The sequence below is a fragment of the Gopherus evgoodei genome, chromosome 22 (assembly GCF_007399415.2).
Source record: "Gopherus evgoodei ecotype Sinaloan lineage chromosome 22, rGopEvg1_v1.p, whole genome shotgun sequence".
NCBI classification, from domain to species: domain Eukaryota; kingdom Metazoa; phylum Chordata; order Testudines; family Testudinidae; genus Gopherus; species Gopherus evgoodei.
In genome coordinates this window covers 9,251,463-9,272,645 of record NC_044343.1, presented here as the reverse complement: position 1 = coordinate 9,272,645, position 21,183 = coordinate 9,251,463, and the positions used below count along the sequence as shown (strand labels likewise).

The following is a 21,183-nucleotide window of genomic DNA, read 5'->3' as shown; positions in this document are numbered from 1 at the left end:
TAATACAGGGGTAACCGGGTGAAATTTAATGGCCTGTGATATGCAGCAGGTCAGACTAGATGATCTACTGATCCTTTCTGGCCGTAAACTCTATGAATCTATGAAACAACTGTTTGTGTGGAGTGAAGTAATGAAAACAGATAACTCTTCTTAAGTAAAATAAACTTTATCAAGAGTACAGCAGCAAGATGGAAAAGAATCATGCTTCTCTTGAAAAATCTAGTAAATCAGTTTATTCAGATTCATTTAGTGGCCCATTTGACCCTGAAGAAACATTGCTTATTAAAGGAATAGCAGAATATTGTTCTGAAGGAGCAGAATATTGAGTTTGATCCTGGAACATTGATTTTGGATGCCACAGATGTCATCGAAAGATACCTACACTAAAAATTTAATTTGCTCTTCCAGGCCTTCCAGTAGCTCTTCAACATTCGTTTCTTTCTAAAGCAATCTCTGTTCATCGTCAACAGTTGAAATATGTCACAGGTCAATCTGTGATTATAAGGCAAAGACTTAAAGGTTTCAACTTCTTATCAAGTTTTTATGCTAACATCACTTTTAACGTAGCACAAAAAGAGCAATTTGAAGAAGTGATTGTCCAGGTCAAATTGCTTCAGTCTCCTCCAGACAGACTTAAACTTGCAGACCTGCTACTAGATTCTGCAAGTGAATAATGAGAGGAAAAAAACATTAAAGGAAGCAGTAGGAAAATCAGCTTTGACATTAGTGTACAATGGTTGTTCAGACATGGCAAATTATGCTTCAAGGATCCAGAATTAAAAATGCAATTCAATTTAATGTTGTTGGCTCTACATCTGAAAAGAGAGAACTCAGAAGGGGTTAGTGCTTATCATGGCACTGAATGGAGATCAATAAATGTATTTGCTTTGTTCTTTGTAGGAGACAAAGGGATTATGGCAGAAGTGAACTTTGAAAAAGGGTAGTGGTCTGGAGTAGCAGCTTTTGAAGAGTTTTCCCTGCATAGGAGAAATACAGGCATGGGGAAAGACACAGAGATTTTCCAGGATAGTTGTGGTTGATCTTTTTGTTTTAAGACTTGCTTTTATTAAGCAACCAGTTTCTGGTATTCTCTGGGGTGGCTGCTTAAATCAAGTTTCACTTAAAGATGGGCCCAGCCAAACCATTTGGATCCACATTTGAGCTCCCCCCAAGTTTAGTGTATTGGGTTTGGGCCCATGTCCAGTTTAACTGTAGTTTAACTAAATGGAAAATGTGTGGAGGCTTTAGGAGAGGGAGTGTGTGGGGGTAGCCATATAGTATGGTGGGCAGGGGTGGCTCCAGGCACCAGCATGCCAAGCGCGTCCCTGGGGTGGCAAGCCATGGGGATGCTCTGCTGGTCGTCACGAGGGCGGCAGGCAGGTTGCCTTTGGCAGCATGCCTGCGGAGGGTCCGCCGGTCCTGCGGCTTCGGTGGACCTCCCGCAGGTGTGCCACCGAATCCACGGGACCGGGGACCTCCTACAGGCAAGCCGCCGAAGGCAGCCTGCCTGCTGTGCTTGGGGCAGCAAAATACCTAGAGCTGCCCCTGATGGTGGGGCTGCTGCCTTTATTTGGGGATTTGGAACAAATCCTCTAGTAAGTGGATTGCAGGAAATGGCCTAGCCAGAGTGGGGTGTTCTGGGTCTAACTGTAACACTGTGTCTAAATGCATATGTCTCTTGTTGTTTTTTTCAGAGGGTTTTGGTTCAGACAACAAGCTCTTCTCCCAAAGGAGCACAGATGCAGCAGATCTCCATTCCCAGAGTTCAGCAGGTCTCGCAGCAGGTAATATCAATGAAGTGGGGGAGCAAATGCTATTGCCACGCAGTCATTTGAAAGCAAAAACAACCTACAGCCCCTCCCTTACCCACATGTCCAGCATGGCCTGCTTGAAACTATATAGTCTATCCCTTTAATCAGTTAAAATATGGTGGGTTTTCTTGTAGAGCAGTGTCTGACCGGAGAACTTGAGATGGCAGGGAGAGCCATTACCTCTGGCCTTTCATGTGATTATTACTTATTTTAGACTGATGATAAAGGAGGTTCTCTCAAGGTTATTTAAAGTTTAAAATCAGATTCTCCTTGGCACCTGTCTTTATTTTTATAAATATTAAAAAATAATTATTTCACTCTTCTGTAAAGATGACTGTCTAGAGCCAGTGGTTTTTAAAAACATCCTGACTTGCATACACACAGTAGGCCCAAACAAGTAGTTGTGCTGGTGAAGTGTGTGTTTGCATGTACAGAACAGATGGGTGTGAGAACAGTGTTGTTTGTGCAAAGAATTGTCCATGTGTATTTTAGTTGTATGAACTTGGATGTGAAATTTTAAAAAAGGAGGCCTTTAAAAAAATAAATACATTCCAAAAATAGGACATATGTAAAGTTAAAAGTTAATATTCATTCTTAAACAGCTTTGAGTGCCATTTTAAATGATAATTGCTTGTGTGTATTGTCTTCCATAACTGTTTGTCAATAATAATTCATCCCAAAACCCAGGACTGTCACATTTGTTTCAGGTGCAAACTGTTCAGCATGTGTACCCAAGCCAGGTCCAGTATGTGGAAGGAGGAGAGGCTGTCTACACCAATGGAACCATGTAAGAGTCTCTATCATTCACATTACTAGGGCCAATAAATGCCACCCTGACAGATGTAAAAGTTCATTTTTTTTTCTTTGAGAGATGGAGCACAATTGTGTCTGCCCTGAATGGTGGAGAGAGAGTACACAAAAAGCCATATTCTCCACTTCATACACCCACCTTGCAGCTGAGTACAGTGTCGGTCCTTACGCTCGCCCCTGTAACAAGGTTTGCTCCATTCTAGAGCTGTTGTGGGCACTAGCTCCCATAAAGGGGACAATGAGCAAGAGGAGAACCAGCACGCACTACCCTGTGTAACGGGTGTGGCAGTGGCCATACTGCTGCTTTGATGCTGGAGAGTGTGTGTGTGTGTGTGTGTGTGTGTGTGTGTGTGTGTGTGTGTGTGTGTGTGTGTGTGTGTGTGTGTGTGTGTGAGAGAGAGACACAATTCCTCAAGGAGATCCCACCCTAAACCACATGGAGCTCACTCTATGGGCTGGTCTACACTACCACGGTAAATCGATCTAACTTACTCAACTTCAGTTACGTGAATAACGTAACTGAAGTCAACCTAATTAGATCCACTTACCGCGGCGGCTACACTGTGCTGTGTCGATGGGAGAGCATCTCCTGTCACCTTCCCTTACGCTTCTCTGGGAGATGGAGTACACAAATCGATGGGAAAGTGCTCTTTCATTGATTTAGCGTGTCTTCACCAGATCCGCTAAATTAACACTCACTGCAATCTACTGGTAAGTGTAGACGTGCCCTATGTAAATAGATCCTATATTCCTTTTCAAAACCCTTTTGTATCTGTTAGGGAGCTGGGGTAAATAGAGCACCTAAAGGACTTTAAAACTTCAGACTCATTTTCAAAAGAGACATAGGAGCTTCAGGCCAGTTCTACAATAGAAATTTTTGCCAGGACAGTAATGTTAGTTAGGGTTGTGAAGTTTTGTTTGTGTTTTTAAAACAACATTTCTATACCAGAAAAAGACCTGGCATAGATGCAGTTTTTGCCAGTTTAGCATATTTCATTTGGGGAATTGATACCGGAAAAAGCCCTCTTTTGACTTTATATAAACTGTGTCTGCACAGAGGGTTGTTTGGTAGCAAACATTTTTCAGTGTTGAGTAGGCCTCAGTCTCATTTAGGCATTTTTGGAACTTTCCCCCTAATTTCTGAAGAGCCAGGCTGTCAGAAGGCTCCTTCATGAGCTCTGTGCTCTATCATGCTGTGCCCAACATTCCACCTCTGACAAAGCAAATGTTCCAAAGGGCTCTGGCTTAATGCCTGCTTCAGGGCTGTCATTGGAGAGATTAATGTTGTCAACTGACTTCTATATCTGAATCCCGTCAGCAATGGAGTCGAGGCTTTTTAAAAACTTACTGAAGATCACAGTGTGAGAATGAAATTAGATATTGAAGCTCCTCTCCATTCACATGTGCTTCACATCCTAACTGTATTGTTCCTTTGACAGTCGAGCCGCCTACTCCTACAACACCGAAGCTCAGATTTATGCCCCCAGCAGCGCAGCTTCCTATTTCGAACCACAGGGAGGTGGAGCACAGGTGACTACAGCGGCATCCTCTCCTACAGCCATTCCCTCTCACAGCATGGTGGGCATCACTATGGACATTGGGGGAAGTCAGATCCTCTCCAGCTCGGGAGCCTATCTCATTCATGGGGGGATGGAAAACACTAGACACTCTCTGTCATTAACTTCACGCTCCTCTCCAGCAACGGTATGTAGCCCTGAAGGTATTGTCATTACAGGGCCAGGAATTGTTCATGGGAAACTGAAAGGACTTCAGAAAATAAATAAGGGGTGTGTGTGTGTGTATGTGTGTATGTGTGTAATATATATCATATAACATGAGTGAGAGGGAGAGAACACATGCTGGTGCAGGGCCGCCCAGAGGATTCAGGGGGCCTGGGGTCTTCGGTGGCAGGGGGCCCCCGCTTCGGCGGTAATTCAGTGGTGGGGAGGTTCTTCTGCCCTGGGGCGGAAGGACCCCCTGCCGCCGAAGACCCAGAGCGGAAGAAGTTCCAGGGGCCCGGGCCCCTGGAGCGAGTGAAGGACCCCGCTCCAAGGGCCCTGAAAAACTCTCGTGGGGGCCCCTGTGGGGCCAGGGGCCTGGGGCAAATTGCCCCAGTTGCCCCCTCCTGGGCGGCCCTGTGCTGGTGTGGTGCAAGATATCTCCTTACTCATGAGGTGAATGGGTAAGTTGATTACAGCCTCTGAATATAGACTTGGGGAAGAAATATTTAATAATGGGCCCTTTATTCTGGCAGAGAAGTATATCACGATCCAATGGTTGGAAGTTGAGGTTAGACAAATTCAGACTGGAAATAAGGTGTAAATTTTTAACAGTGAGGGTAACTAACTATTGGAACAATTCACCAAAGGTCATGGTGGATTCCCCATCACTGATAATTTTTAAATCAAGATTGGATGTTTTTCTAAGAGATCTGCTCTAGGAATTATTTTGGGATGTTTGATGGCCTGTATTATACAGGGGATCAGACTAGATGACCACAATGATCTTTCTGGCCTTGGAATTTGAGTCTATTCATTTGTTAAGTAGATCATCTCAAACACATGTTGATAATATCTTTATGCTGCCCTGTGCTATCATGTAGTCTGTATATGCCACATAGCAAATACAATTTCAGATATTTTAGAGTTTTAAAACATTTTTTATTGGGACTATATTTTTTTGTGTTCCTCCACCTGTGAAGTCTTGTTCCAAGTTCCCATGAGCCCAGCTGTATTGGACTCAATGGGATAAAAAAGCTTTTTTCTTTAATATTTAAAAATATCAGGGGTGTTATGTCAGAACTTTCCAGTCTTAAATGCAAGTGCTAATTGGGAGCTAATGTCCTATTAGAACACCGGTCATCTCCTTTTCCAAAACGGCTGATGTGTGTGGGTGTGTATATAAAAATATGTAGCTCTTATTCCAAATGTATGTGGCTAGCACCCGCTACATTGAGGAAAATTGAGAACTGCTAATTGGAGAACACTCTTGAAAACATGGCCAATAAAGTTCTCATTTCTAGCCCTGCATGGTTTTGAAATAAGACTTTAAATTTTTTGCATTTTCATGCCTAGAAGAGCTGTTGCTGATCCACAGCTGATTTTTGCCTGGTCTGGACCTTCAGCAGGGGTAATTTGTTTTTGTTTTTTTTGGTGGGAATTTCCACATTTCTGGAGAAAGAAAGAGGAAACATTTCTCCAGCAGGTTGTTTTTGAGATGAGGAGGGGAAGCCGTTGTTGGAAGCTGTTAGAATAAATGCCAGGTGGAGCAGGAATGGTAGGAATTCATTTAGCACATGCATATCACCTCCACCTCTGTGGCTTGTAGGTGTGTGTAAATACATAGATTTAATTTCAGATGCATTTGAAAAACAAAATACAGGGCCTTCCACTTATTTTGATCATGTCTGTTCTTGTCATTTTGAGTCAAATAAGTGCTGATCTTGTCACTTGAGTGGGGATGTATTTTAGTGTGCAGAGCAACATGGGATTACTCATGTGTCAGGTGCGCTGATACTATGGTGATGGGTACAGTACAAGAACCTTAATAGAATTAAATGTCAATAACATCATCTCAATGACAGGTCTAATTGCTGTAGCTGTCTTATCTTATGGGATTCTTCTTGGCTTTCTCTCTTCTTTGGCTTCATTCAGGATTTAGGCCCCTTACTGTTGAGACAGACCAGCAGGAACAATTCCTGCTCTAAATAGCTCACTGTCTAAGGACAGATAGACAAGAAGACAGGTTAGGAGGAAGAAGAAACAAAAAATAATTTAAAAAAAGTGAATATCTGTCTGAACTAGATTCACTGTAGGTAGCACAGCAGAGGTGGGTCTTCAAAAGGGATGCAAGTATGGCCAGGATAGGAGCCTTGCAGAGGGGCTCAAGAAGGGAGCACTGCATATGGAGCAGCATGGGAGAAAGTGCAGAAATGTTCATGTGGATGGTTGAAGGTAGGAAAATGAGTGTAGTAGATAGATGTGAACAACACAAAGTGAGACAAGTGAAAATAAGTGAACAGGACAGAGTTCCCTAGAAGTTTGAAAGCAATGACAAGAAGCTTGGATTTCCTGCAATAGAAGGTGAGGAGCCAGCAGAAGGATTCAAAGAAGGGAGTAACCTGATCAAATTGATTATCATGGAAAACGACTTTAGTTGCGCCATTTTGTATAGACTGAAAAGAAGGCAGCGTGGATGTTAAGAAGGAAGATATTATATCTTAATCAAGATAGGATATAATGAAGCCCGGCATAAGAGATTCAGCTGTGGGGATAGAAAGAAAAAGGCAGGTCATGGTGATATTTAAGAGGAGGAAGCAGCAGAATTTGGGTGGCCTGGGTGAATGGAAGAAGACGAGGAGAGTAGTGATGCTGTCAACAGTGACAGAACGGGGGGAAGGTGAGTGTTTGTTTGGGAGGGGAGATGAGTGAAGCTGACAGCAAGACATTCAAGAGGAAAAGGCGAATTATCTTCATATGTGAGATCTGTGGTCAAGAGCCAGCAATCCCAAACTGGTAATAGCATAAGGAATGTTTCTGGTCTTAATTTGATCTTTGCTGGTAAAGCCTACTGAAATCCTGGCAAAGGGTTTACTTGTAAAGATTTGTGTGAATTTAAAAAACAAATAAGCATGTAAACACCCCCCCCACACACACCCCAAACCTTATAGGACCATAAGAACGGCCATACTGGGTCAGACTAATGGTCCATATAGCCCAGTATCCTGTCTTCCAGCAGTGGCCAATGCCAGATGCTTCAGAGGGAATGAATAGAACAGGTAATCATCAAGTGATCCATCCTGTCGCCCATTCCCAGCTTCTAGCAAACAGAGACTAGGGACACCATCCCTGCCCATCCTTGCAAATAGCCATTGATGGACCTATCCTCCATGAACTTGTCTAGTTCTTTTTTGAACCCTGTTATAGTCTTGGCCTTCACAGCATCTTCTGGCAAAGAGTTCCACAGGTTGACTGTACATTGTGTGAAGAAATACTTCCTTTTGTTTGTTTTAAACCTGCTGCCTGTTAATATCATTTATTGACCCCTAGTTCTTGTGTTATGAGGAGTAAATAACACTTTCTTATTTGCTTTCTCCATACTAGTCATGATTCTATAGACCTCTATCATATCCCCCCTTATTCCTCTCTTTTCTAAGTTGAAAAGTCCCAGTTTTATTAATCTCTCCTCATATGGAAGCTGTTCCATACCCCTAATCATTTTTGTTGCCCTTTTCTGTATCTTTTTTCCAATTCCAATATATCTATTTTGAGATGGGGCGACCACATCCGCACACAGTATTCAAGATGTGGGTGTACCATGGATTATATAGAGGTAATCTGATATTTTCTGTCTTATTATCTATCCTTTTCCTAATGATTCCCAACATTCTGTTAGCTTTTTTTGACTGCCGCTGCACATTGAGCTGATGTTTTCAGAGAACTATCCACAGTGACTCCAAGATCTTTCTTGAATGGTAACAGCTAATTTTCATTTATCAGCCTCTCTGCATGACTGTGATTTTATGGCTGGAATAGTGATATTCTCCATCGTCTATAGCTAGAAGTTCTACCAGATGGGCTGAAAAGTAGGAATCATGAAGTCATATGATGATGCCTATTCTAGGACAGGGGTGTGTGTGATGTCTGTGCTAGGAGAGGGGGTGTGTATAATCAAATATCCAGAGGCAGGACAGCCTGATACTTTCATATCCATAGCTCCCCAGAACCCTTCTCTTCCTCTGGTCCTTTCTGAGCCCTAATAATGCAGATGATTTTAGCTCTTTGCTCAGGAAATGGGTTTGTACCCATTTTCACTCTCCACCAATTAGTGAGTAGCAGTTAATAGAGAACTGTCGTCACCTTGTACACCAGGGTTCATGAAGTGAACCAGCAAAATCTTAAATAATGCATGTCTCTGGCTTGCCGGTTGACCTTTCTCATTAGAGAACAAAGATCTAGTTCCTCTCTGTCCTGGGCTAAAGCTGGGATGGAGGGAGGGAAAGATACAGCCGCCGATTTTCTTAAAGCACTGTGCTGAACCACATTACCTTACACAACATATCTGCGGCACCAACTCTTGCTGGTGGCCACTCTGAGAATTTTTCATAAAATACTTAATTAACTTTAGGAAAAACAAATAAATACGCACATATATATGTCCAGATCATTGTAATTTATTTATGTAGGTTTTTTTGCAGACTCAATAATAGTCTCTGCTCTTTACTGGACCTAAAGAGAATAGAAATGAAAATAAAGTGCTTTGCATGTTTTGATTACTAGATAATAATTCTGCTACTGTGAAAAGTGATATTTGTTAATATCACTTTTCACAGCAGACTTACTCAGCCCTGGCATGCTGGGGGACAAATTAAGCCTTGGAGGAGGAGGTAGGTAAGGAGGCAGGGGGGGAGAGGGGCAATGGGGGTCTAGAGGAGGCAACGGGGGTTGAGGTGATGGGGAGGGGAGTGAGTCTAGGGATGGAGCCCAAAACCCTGCGGGTGGAGGACAGAGCCACGCTGCCTGGCCAGAGTCTGCCGCCCACCACCCCAGGGCTGAAGCCTGAATCACACCACCCCTGGGAAGGTGGGGAACTCTCACTGATTGCCTGTTCCTACAGTGTTTGTGGCTCGGGAAGGGTGTAGGGATCAACCCCTGCAGGCAGCCCCAGGGGAGGAGCTGCTACTTTGCTACCTCTCCCTCCCCCATCACAGCCCAGGAGGCAGTGGCTGCAAGAAAAGCCCCTGGTGGCCGCATGCAGTCACAGTGACATTTGAGAAACGCTGCTTTAGGCCACAAAAGCCCTGTGTCCGCCCAAAGCAACTGATATTTCGAGTTGCCCAAACTTCAGTGTCTCTTCCACTAAAGTAGCAAATCATGGCAGGGGCCGTTGTTGCCTTTCTGATTAAAAGCACACAGCTTAATGCTGGGCTGTAAATATATCTAGGCATTTCCTACCAGCCTCTTCTTTTATTTATTTTTTTGGAAATGTAAAACGTAGCATGCACCCTTCTTTAGGGCTGCGTTTATCACTGTACATCTTTGAGAGAGACTTGCTGCTTGTCTCTGCATTATGTGGGTGCATATATAATACAGATGCTCCGCTGTCTCCCTGTCTTGAACAGGGGAAGGAAACAGTTTCTCCCTATGACATTTTGACTCATTTCCTCCAGGCTACATCAGCAATCTGCCTGTGCTGATAAGTTTTGGTTCTTCCCAGTTATCACAGGACGCTGGAGATGTGTCTTAGAAACCACTGAAGCCTACTGAGTCCTTGAAACTGGCCCTTTTTTGAGCTATAAGGAGCACCGTAGTCTGTATACTTTGTACTGTATGTCACTGACTATTTTCTGAGTGGAAACAAAGGAATTTATTCTGCAGGGTAGCGTACAGAAGGGAGGGGAGAACACCTAGGCACAGACATTGTGGAAACCAGCCCTTTGGCTACTGAAGTAACCAGATCCATTCCACTCATTTAGGACTCTGGCAGATTTTGGCTTTGAAAATGGGTATTGTTCTACTTTACCGTATGGCCCCCTTCTAGCATACAGTGGGTCACGCTATAAACTGCAGCATAGTGAGTAAGTTAACATATATAAAGGAGACCGTAAGCTGGGTGATCTCCGTTCGGACAACAAATGCAAGGCAAGAAATGGAGCAAGTGGGCTGTCGGCAACGTGGTAACCCTTATACCTGCCGCTTCAAACCAGCGATGTTCTGCATGTGTGATCCTGTAGAATTCTCTGTACCGTACGACTGCTAAATGGTGGCAGATACAGTATGGGAGCCATCTTGGCCAAGTCACCTTTGGGAAAGAGAATTTGGTAGTGATGCTTCTTCCCTGGATATGTGGTGCTAGTTATTATGACAACGTGTGCCTTCTTATCCCATCGCCACTAATTGGACAGGAATAGGGCCCTACGAAATTCATGCCATGAGTAACGCAACACAGACCATGAAATCTGGTGTTTTTTGTGTGCTTTTACCCTATACTATACAGATTTCACGGGGGAGAGATGAGTGTTTCTCTAATTGGGGATCCTGACCCTCAAGGGAGTTGCAGGGGGTTTGCAAGGTTATTTTAGGAGATTGTGGTATTGCCACCCTTACTTTGATGCTGAATTCAGAGCTGGGCGGCCAGAGAGCAGCAACTGTTGGCCAGGCTCCCAGTTCTGCGCCCTGCAGGCAGCAGCGCAGAAGTAAGGGTGGCAATACCATACCAGGCCATCCTTACTTCTGCGCTGCTGCTGGCAGCAGCTCTGCCTTCAGAGCTGGGATCCCGGCCAGCAGCTGCCGTTCACCGGATGCCCAGCTCTGAAGGCAGCGCTACCACCAGCCACAGCGCAGAAGTAAGGGTAGCGGTACCGCAACCCCTCCTACAATAACCTTGCGGACCCCCCCCCCACACACACTCCTTTTTGAGTCAGGACTCCTACAGTTACACCACTGTGAAATTTCAGATTTAAATAGCTGAAATAATGAAATTTATGATTTTTTTTAACCCTATGACTGTGATATTGACCAAAGTGGACCGTGAATTTGGTAGGGCCCTAGCCATGAATAAAAAGTTGCTTGGGCCTTCTCTACTACTGCGCATCTAGCGGGGGAACTGGAGGGTGTGTACCTGCCAAGACCTAAGCTTGGGTCTTATTTGCTTCACTTGTAAACAACCAGTGCCCTCTGTCACTGGCAGCTTGTACAGCTCAGGGAGCTGCATCCCTCTGTTACCAAGGTCACCAGTTGTTGCAGAAGATCTGAGAGCCCTCTGTCCAGGTCTTGGCCGGTGCATAAAGGAAGGATGGTTTTTGACTATTTTGTTTTAAAATGTATTTATTTCTAATGTTTGGCTACAGTTTTTATATAGGGGCTTTAGGAGGTCCCCATGTGGCAGAAACTCCACAGTTCAGTGCTAGTCGGCATGCCAGGGCCACACATGTGATGGAGCCGGGCACTTACGCCATCTCTGTGTAGTCTGGGTGCATGGGTAGGTGGGGACATGGCCATAAGGCCCATGATTACATCGATCCGGTGGTTCCAAATCCTCCTGGGCATTCTGGGAACTGGAATAGCAGCTATGGAACTATGCTGGGATCCCCTGGCAGGCTTGGAGCGGTGGACTCTGCTCCCTGCCCTAAATATCTGTGCTATTCCCCCCTCCCGTGCCCCCAGCCTGCTTCTTTGGGCTTGGAAGGAGGGGTGAATCTCACCCACCCTGAACTGGGCTCTTGAGCAATTGTCTCCATTATTTATTTATTTAAACGCCTTTTCTGTTCCCTTTAAGAAAAGGCCCTTAAAGCAGCTCCAGCCCCACCCCATGAGGAAAAATCCAAAAGGGAGATAAAAAACAAGCTGAAAAATATTGTCATCTGACACACAATGAGAGCAGTGAGCCCTCTGATGAGGATGTAAACAGGAGCAGCGGCATCGGCCTGACCCATTCCTGTAAGATTGTCTCACAAGGCACTCTAACCATTTGGGATAGGCTGGGCAGATACCCTTAACCCAGGCTGCATTTCAATTCCTGCTTACACAGTGTTCACGGCTAATGGCATCTCTCGCTGTTAGGGAGAGCATGGCTACCGACATGGATAGTTATTGAAAACGTGGGTCCCAGTTCTCCACTGTGTAGTCATTGACCCCAGCACAGAGGTGCTGTGAGATAGCAAATCAGAACAGCAGCATTGTATGCCCACTCTGCACTGATGTAAATGACTGCCCAAGGTGCAAGGAAATGGAGACTCAGACCCGAGATGCTCAAGATCACCTGGTTCTCAAACTTTTCAGGTTGTGATTTCCCCTCACCCCCCTCTTCCCATTGCCTGTGAAAGTGAGAGTAAAAAAATGTATCCGTGAAATAAGCTCATATCATTTGTATGCATTTTGAGAGACTGACAGATAGTACTTGGTCTTGAAGTGCAGGGGAGAGGAGGGAACAAGATTTTATTTGCTTTAGATTGTAAAAAAAATTTTCAGTGCCTCATGACTCCTCCTTCCCACATGTGCCTTTTGTAACCCCTCTGGGTGTTGCAACCCACCAGTCGGGAAATACTGATCAAAGTGGCTGTTTTCCTTCTCCAAATCCTGAAGAATTTTGTCACCTGGTTGGGGTCTCCCCTTGCAGGAATACTCAGAAAAACGTTCTAGGAGATTTGGGTTCCTCTGCTGCCTGTGGCGGGAAAAGCACAATACACCTTTAAGTAACAAAATGAAAATTGCAGAGCCGCTGTACAGGCAGTGAATCTGAGTATTCCGGTCTATTGCTGGATAGATTGCCATCCCCAAAAGGAGCAGCTCTGACAATGAAAGGTGAATTGGCCTCTGTGTCAACTACTGGGGGTCTGCCTGTTCTTGGGCTTAATTGTCCCCTATAATTACACAGCAGCTTTCATGCTGAATGCTTTACTACAGACTGTCTAAAGGGATTCCCCCGCCATTGATTTGAAAGACAGCAACACTACACAGCAGGGTATTAAATGAGGAAATGCAGGATACCTTCTTTAGTTGAATGTGCATGGACATCAAGGTAGGCGGAATGTAAATACTCAAGGTGGAATATGGTCAGGGTACCAGTGCTAATGTGCCTTCTGTTGGGTAGAGTGCCATGAGATTGTGACCATGGATGGCTGAGACACTGGTTTAAACTCTCACCCAAGGGCTGACACCATTCTGCAGCTCTGATTCAAAGGGGAGAGTGCCCCGTAGTGAAAGACGTTCAGCACACAGGTCTTGCATCTAGCCACTAACAAGGCCCACTTCTGGTTAGCCAGTAAGATACAATATGGCATACCACCAGGCTCTATGATTTTAGAGTGATCCTTTATGCCCATTAGTGCATTATCTGTAGTAGTTCTGCTGGATTCAGTATTTTGTTCAACTACTATTAGTTTGTTTGTTGTTTTTATTAGTAATTTAGGAAATGCTAATAACCAAAACTATTACTTTGGGTTTCACAGAGATGGGTCTGATGATAAAATGCACCATCTTTGTGGTTCTCTATTTAGACATGCAATAGCTCATTGCTACCAATGAGAATTTTTGGAGGAGTGATTCACTATAGTTGAGAAAGGGAAAGGGGAATTTAAAATGCCAGTTCTGAAATGATCCTAGCTCCGTTCTTTCATCCTTAATATGTGTCCTGGCTGCACAGTTAGTTTGCATGTGTTACAGTAACATTTCTCTGCTGCACCTTCAGCCCATAAGGGCTGTAGCTCATTTACCTTGCATCTTTGTCGTGAGCCTGTTTATAGAAAGCATTAATCATTATTCAGATTATTAATAACGACAAATCTTGGCTGTTGCTAACTATCTGATTTCCTTCCTTTTCTTTTTTCTCGTGCACATTTTCTTTAGCTTGAAATGGCGATTGAAAATCTACAAAAAAATGAAGGGATTACATCACACAAAAGCAGTTTGCTCAACAGCCATGTAAGTTACTATTGGACTTTACAACCTTTTTCCTGCTTTGTTAGGAGCATTACTTATAGACGTAGCTAATCTGGGCAAATCAAAGCAGCCTAAGGATTGGTTGTCTGCACTCCCCGCGGCAGCCCTGACCATAGAAACGATAGTGTGCAAAAGCCTGCAATGATTTTTATGTATGTTTTGTCAAGATGCTCTGGATTCTGTTATCTGTCTCTGCCCTATGTTTGTTTATTTAATCTGCCTTGAAATGGAAAGTGCAGGCACTTAGGTAAATGCATTGAGAGGTTTGTCTCCCTTCACAGGAAGTTTGCTGGAAAACAGTTTTGTAAAACTCAGCAGCAACACTCTGTATTGAATCATAACAGACGGTCCCTACACCTTCGTAACAAAAACATAGTGTGTGGGTCTGTATCTTGGAGTGCGTGAGCCTGTATTTCTTCTTTCTATAGCCAGGAAAGGCCTTGACTGTTGCAAAGCTATGCTAAATCCACTTGCTGGACCTTTCTGTTTCATGCTGATAGCAATCCTTTCTTTGCTTTGGGTGAAATTCACTCAAGTCTTCTGGGCCTTTGCAAGGCCTTCTGTGTTATGTCTTCAAGCCTTGACCCAGCAAAGCTTAATTTTTAAGCACATAATTATATGGGGCTAAAAAGGCTCTAATTCAAACTATGCTGAAGTCAATAGGAAGGTTCCCATTGAATTCAGTGGGCTCTGGGATCAGGCCCCAAGTGTGGTTCTACACTGAAAAGTCATGGTATAAAAATGGCACCTTTTCCCACAGTCCTGGTCTCTCTGTGCATTTAAAGTCAGATCTGTTGACCCTGTTGGGGAACAAAAGGATAACTACCCCCACCAGCCTTGGAGCAGTGGTGTAGCCAAGATGGGTCATTTGGGTGGGTCCCGACTTCGGGTGGGCGGGCAGTGATGGGGGGAAGGAGGATCGGGCCTATCTCCCACCACCACCTCCAGCCAGCCTTGGGGGTTGGGGGTGGTGGATGCTCTGGCCAGGGGACCTCTGAGGCCCCAGGCACACACCCAGCTCTAGGAGGAGATGCCGCTCTGCTCCCCTGATCTCGGGCCTGGCTCCCCAAGTGGCAGGATTCCTCCATTGCCATGGGGTTGCCTGAAGCCACTGGGCCAAAGGAGCATACCCAGGGGCCTCAGCCAATTGGAGGGCCCCAGAAAGATGGATGCCTCCACCGAGAGCTCCTGCTGGAGAGCAGGGTTGGGGTGCAGGGCTTGCCCTGCTCCCCAGCTGGAGTGTCGGTCTGGCAGAGCGGGACAAGCCCCCGACCCCGCTCTCCAGCTGGAGTGCCAGGAGGAGTGGACAAGATCCCATGATCCGATCCCACAGGAGTGCTAGGCGGGCAGAGTGGGCCAAGTGCCCAACCCTGCTCCCCAGCTGGAGCACCGGGCAGGTGGAGTGGGGCAAGCTGGGGCTGGATCAGAGCTGGGGCTGGAGGGTGGGCCTGGATGCTAAGAGGGTGGGCTGTGGCCCACCTGTGGCTATACCCCTGTCATGCAGAACCAGCACCACTCTGCTGTAGTGAACTGGACTTCTTTTTGGTTCACTCGTCAATGAAACTGTTAATTTAACGGTCCAGTCTGTCAAGGTGCTGAACTCTACCCTTTCAGCCGTGAGCACCCTCAACTCTCATTTAACTCAGTTGGAACTGAGATCATTTAGCACCTTGCAGGATCAGGCCTTCAAATTCCTGTGTCATGAGATTATATTCATGCTCACACTCGTGCAATTCCCCTGAAGAGCAGCACAGATGAGACTATGGGAACGTTTGCTGTACAGAGTCAGCCTTACTGTTGATGGTGCATAAACTGGAAATAACCCAGCTGTTAGAGTGCAGGGTGGTTTAGAGGACCTGGCAGTTGGAAAAATACACACTTGTCAACTTGAGAACATTTTGATGTGGAAAAATATTGCAATAAATGTGGAATCCGACTCTGACCAATTTTTAAAATAGTCATGTCTCTGAGTAGAACAGCATTCATTCTGCAGCCTGGGGCCAGGTGTGGCTATTCTGTACTACAGTGAATTTAACCAAAAAATAACAAAAAGAAAATAACTCTACCATTTTTTTTCAAGTATATCAACTTTATTTCTGAGTTATTGTAGTTAGTGTTCTGTTTGATCAGATTTTAGAAGAAATCTTCAGTATTGCCTTCCCTAAGCAATTGCTTTAAACAATCATTAGGTTTGGTTTTTTTAAATTGATTCTTTTTGTTGGATTTTTTGGTTTGAACCTTTAGGAGTCACATTTTTTAAGCTTATTTCTGCAACCACAGGGTTAGAAACTTACTTTTATAAAAATGAAAGCTGAGATTCTCCTGTAATCACATAATTCCAGGAACTGGGGCTTTAAGATAAACACCAAAAATTGTGAGACCCGCAATAAAATCAGGGGAGTTGGCAACACTGAATATCTTCTAGTATTTCTGGGAATTTCAAGAGCACGGCTGATAACATAATTTTGACTCTGTGAAGAGTGGTAGGAGGACAGAAGGCTGAAGGGTCAGAAACTCAGGCTACCCAGCTGTGTCTGGTGAAGATTTAAACGTCCATTACCACAGGCATGTTCCTCTGTTTTTCTGTGTGGAGGCAAAAATGCTTCTGACTTCCAATATTAAAAACAAAATAGATCTTTTGAATCAAGAATCCTTTGATAGCTTCCGTGCAAGCATGTTCTTTTTTGAAATCCCTGGTAAAGTAGATTGCTTGGTTTGAGTTTCCAGTATCATGAACAAGGATTGGATTTTTCTCTTGGCAGTTTGCCTTGAGCCATCTATTTTAGAGAGTCCCCAAACCAAATGGTATTAAAGGGGGGAAGGATAGCTCAGTGGTTTGAGCATTGGCCTGCTAAACCCAGAGGTGTGAGTTTAATCCTTGAGGGGGCCACTTAGGGATTGGGGGCAAAATCAGTACTTGGTCCTGCTAGTGAAGGCAGGGGGCTGGACTCCATGACCTTTCACGGTCCCTTCCAGCTCTATGAGATAGGTATATCTCCATATATTTATATTTATTTAGACCTGGTGCATGGAGTCACAGCACCACTCACATTTGGCCTGGCCACCCCTCCATCGTGATGGGGGGTGGGCAGCAGAGCCAAACCTGAGCACTGTGGCAACCCCCTGCAGTAGGTTGCAATGCCTCGAGCAGGGAGTTGGACCCAGACCTATAGAACAGGAGCTGTCAGTGAGCTCTCCACCCTGTCCTGCCTGGGGAGCCTCCCTTTAGTGGTAATTTTTTCTGAAGGGCGAGCAGGGGGGGCTCAGTTTCAGATTTTGCCCCGGGCCCCTAAAAGGTTAACTTATGGCCAGTGAATCTTCTAAATACATGTGATGGGCTAAAATGAACATGGATACAGACTCATTTAAAACAGCTCTACTTATCTGTATGCTAGGAGCGCTTGGGTTCGTCATTTGTTCTCGGTTCATAGATTCATAAACTTAAGGTCAGGAGGGAACATTATGGTCATCTAGTCTGACCTCCTGCACAATGCAGGCCACAAACTCTCACCCACCCACTCCTGTATCAAACCCCTATCCGATGTCTGAGTTATTGAAGTCCTGAAATCGTGGTTTAAAGTAACTTAATGGCTACAGAATGGTTCATTGTAAGAACTTAGTGTGCCATTCTTGTTTCAGGGATCCCTGGAGATAGGACTCCCTCTGCAAACAAAGGTGTGAAGTGATGTGGGTCACCATACTCTCAATATCTTTTTAAAACAGAGCTTGAGACTGAAGGTTTAGATTTTTGAAAAGTCTTTATCTGTGGGAAGAACAGGAGTAATTGGTGCACCTTAGAGACTAACAAATTTATTTCAGCATGAGCTTTCGTGAGCTACAACTCACTTCTTCGGATGCACAGAATGGAACACACAAACAGGAGATATTTATACATACAGAGAACATGAAAAGGTGGAAGTATGCAATGTGTTAGTCTCTAAGATGCCACAAGTACTCCTGTTCTTTTTGCGGATACAGACTAACATGGCTGCTACTCTGAAATTTATCTGTGGGATGTGTATAAAAGAGCAGATAAGATGTTAGTGGGAATGATGATCCAACCAGCCCTCCAAAATACAGAGTTTAAAGCAAATGACCCAAGTAGTCTCTTCTGGCCCTGGTATCTAGTGATCTGATCCAATGCTCACTGAAATCAGCGGAAACAGTTCGCTGAATTTCAATTGCATTTGGGTCAGGCCGTAGGATTTCCTGTTTAATATAAAGAAATAAAGCCTAAAATATAGCTTTAACATTTTTCTTGTATGCAGTAGCTCATAATAGGCTGAAGTTTCAAATGTTAGGCACTCAACTTGCAACTACAAAACATATGCATAGATGCAATTAGCAAATTCTGTGCATTAATGGAGTATGGTGCATACTTCAGGTCTGATTCTACTCTGACAGAAGCAAACATTGAAAATACCTCAGTTGAAATAAATGGGCCCAATTCACACTGCACACCTGAGTTCTGATTTCAGTGGAGATACTGCTGTAAAACTTGAGTGTCAAGTAGTGAATTAGGGTTCTAGAGATGCACTGCTATAAACGTGCTGTCAGGAAGATACAAGCCTTTGTGTGTGAGTAGGTATGTGTTTGCTGAACAGACACCTGCATGCACAAGTGTACAAAGCACATGGCATGTGCTTTAATACCATTTACTTCAGGGACAAAGCATCTGCTTAAGGTTAAGCACATACTTGAATGCTTTGTTCTATCAGGGTCATATTTTGCAGCTATGATTCTGGCTCTCCTGTTAGCTTTACATCTGCTTCAATGGAGTTACTCCTGATTTACACTAGTGTAAAGGAAGATCAGAATCAGGCCCTAGTTTTGAAAACGTTGGCCCAACATATCATCAGGATTCTCCTTATTTTTATTAAAGGAAGTACCTTATCAATATTTACTCCTGGTTGTACATCAAGCTTTTTCTCTTGCTTTTTTAAATTTTATGAGTCAATATTTGCTTTAAATTTGTACTCTTTTTTTTTTATTTTTCTGAATCTGGCATTTAGCCAATTAGAGAGGCTTTACATTCTAATTCATGAACTGCAGTTGTGTGACTGACCTGCCCTTTCAAACGGGCTGAACATAAATAATTTATATCTAATTGCAAACTCTGATCAAGATAAATGTCAAGAGAAGTGAAGTTCAGACAATACATTTGGAAAAATAGCTGGTAATGTGTCAGATTTTAAGGTAGGGTTTGGCAGCCATTTAGTTTGTTGTTTAAGGGGACAGTTGTAAACATTTCAAGCTTGAAATTAAGATGCATTAACTCAAACAAGCTTTGCTGGCTGTATTAGCAGTTGACAACTGCTAACAGACAGGGTAGCAATGTATTCAGATTCTTCTGAGATCTTTTCCCTAGTAAATAGCATCAGGTATCACAGCCCTTGTTCTCCTTAACAGTGAGCTCATAAGACTTTTTTTTGGCTTTCCATGATTCGTATTCCCCTTGCCTTCATGTAATTGAGTAAAGGGAAGACACCAGCATAAGTGGCAATGTATACTTGGGTGCTGTATGTAACAGCCTTTTTTGATTTCACACTGTTCCTATATCATGGAGGACACAAATATCTGATTGAAATGCACAAGAGTTAGCTGCAGTTATGTACTAACTACCAACCGCTTAAGTCCTCTTGAACTCTGATCACATCAGGAAGGTTCTCCTCCCTTTTAAATGTTGTCATCTTGTTTAAACATCTTTAGACTTTCACGTGTGTGGGTTTATAAAAAATTACATTTTGTACATAAAGCTCCAGTGGCTGTTGGACAATTATGAGACTGCTGAGGGTGTGAGTCTTCCCAGGAGCTCGCTGTATAACCATTACCTGCGGCACTGCCAAGAGCACAAACTGGATCCAGTGAATGCTGCTTCCTTTGGAAAACTGATTCGTTCTGTGTTCATGGGGCTGAAAACTCGGCGCTTGGGAACAAGGTTGGTATAAAGGGGTTTGAGATTAGGGTTCAGTGGTAGCAGAAGCACATTCCCACCTTTCTTTGGCCCCTACCTGTTTCACTTTACCACTGTTTCTGAAAGGTCATGGAAAAGCCAATGAGCTGAAATGCCACTTCATTCAATTAAATGTTAAATACCATTGCACCGGACACGCGCTGCATTCAGTGACGTTGCAATGAGTAATGGATGAACAGGCAACAACTTGCCATCTTTTTTATGGTTATCACCATTTTAATAATGTGGTGTGAATTCCCTGAGAGGCTTTGTTGTTCAGTGATCTGAGTATTAGGAGTCATGGATAATTCCCAGCTCTGCCATAGACTCGCTATTGGGTATTTAGGCAAACTCCTTCACGTGCCTATATATATTTTATCCATCTGTAAAATTGGTTTGATACCTCCTTCAGAGGAGTGCATGAGGCTTAACTGAAGTTTGTAAAACCTCTGAGAGCCTCACAAAAGATGTTACAATAATTCAAATATTAGTCGTCATCATAGTGGTAACTGTTTTCAGTGGTTGCAGATTGTCCTTAAGAACGGCGGCTCTTGACTTTACGTTTTGCAGGAGGGAGAACTGCTGCCCTGTTCTGCCGCAATCTCTACCACAAAATGCTCCTCCCCTCCTGTCACTGGTGCTGCAGACCCACCCAACATTATTCACCGGTAACAGCCGTTTATTCCTAGGTCTATATAGTAACAACCAAACAATATCTCAAATGGAAAATAGTTATTTTAAGCAATATAAGTAATCTTAACAGGTCATAAGGTAAGAGTCTTCTTACTGCAGGAATCAACTGTGTCATGTATTTGAGGACAAAGTTTAATTACCGTGGTGTTCCTGAATCTGCTCCGGGGTGGAGAGGCAGCCATTTTGCTGAAGAGATCTCATTTGGGATGCCTGATCATGTGGGGAGTGAACAGAGCCCATAGGCCAGTTTCTTAAGCAGTCTTGATTCTGTTTTGAATTTTGGCTTAACAATAATAAACCCCATTGGTTTAGTAGCTAAACAGTCAAGTTCAGTTTTGGCTTCATGGTTCAGTGTTACAGCAGATGGGGAAACTGGTTTCCAATCTCACACCCTGTTCCACTCGTCCCAATCAGTGTCACAAATGAGGTCCCTTTACATCAAGATTCCTACCAGGAGCTGGAAACTTAGAGAATCGTA

General features: G+C 44.0%; 1 protein-coding gene across 8 annotated transcripts in view; it reads left to right on the top strand.

Moving 5' to 3' along the window:
* The window catches only part of RFX2 (regulatory factor X2), a 99,722-nt gene that overhangs the window by 48,021 nt on the left and 30,518 nt on the right, over window positions 1–21,183 (top strand). For 6 of the 8 annotated variants that reach the window (XM_030540584.1, XM_030540588.1, XM_030540583.1 and 3 more), the window contains exons 3-7: window positions 1,695–1,784; window positions 2,519–2,598; window positions 4,061–4,325; window positions 13,967–14,041; window positions 19,816–19,997. In XM_030540584.1, the coding sequence (XP_030396444.1) occupies window positions 1,695–1,784; window positions 2,519–2,598; window positions 4,061–4,325; window positions 13,967–14,041; window positions 19,816–19,997 (692 nt within the window). The remainder of the gene's footprint in view (window positions 1–1,694; window positions 1,785–2,518; window positions 2,599–4,060; window positions 4,326–13,966; window positions 14,042–19,815; window positions 19,998–21,183) is intronic. The other 2 variants (XM_030540591.1, XM_030540589.1) reach the window with 2 other exon arrangements.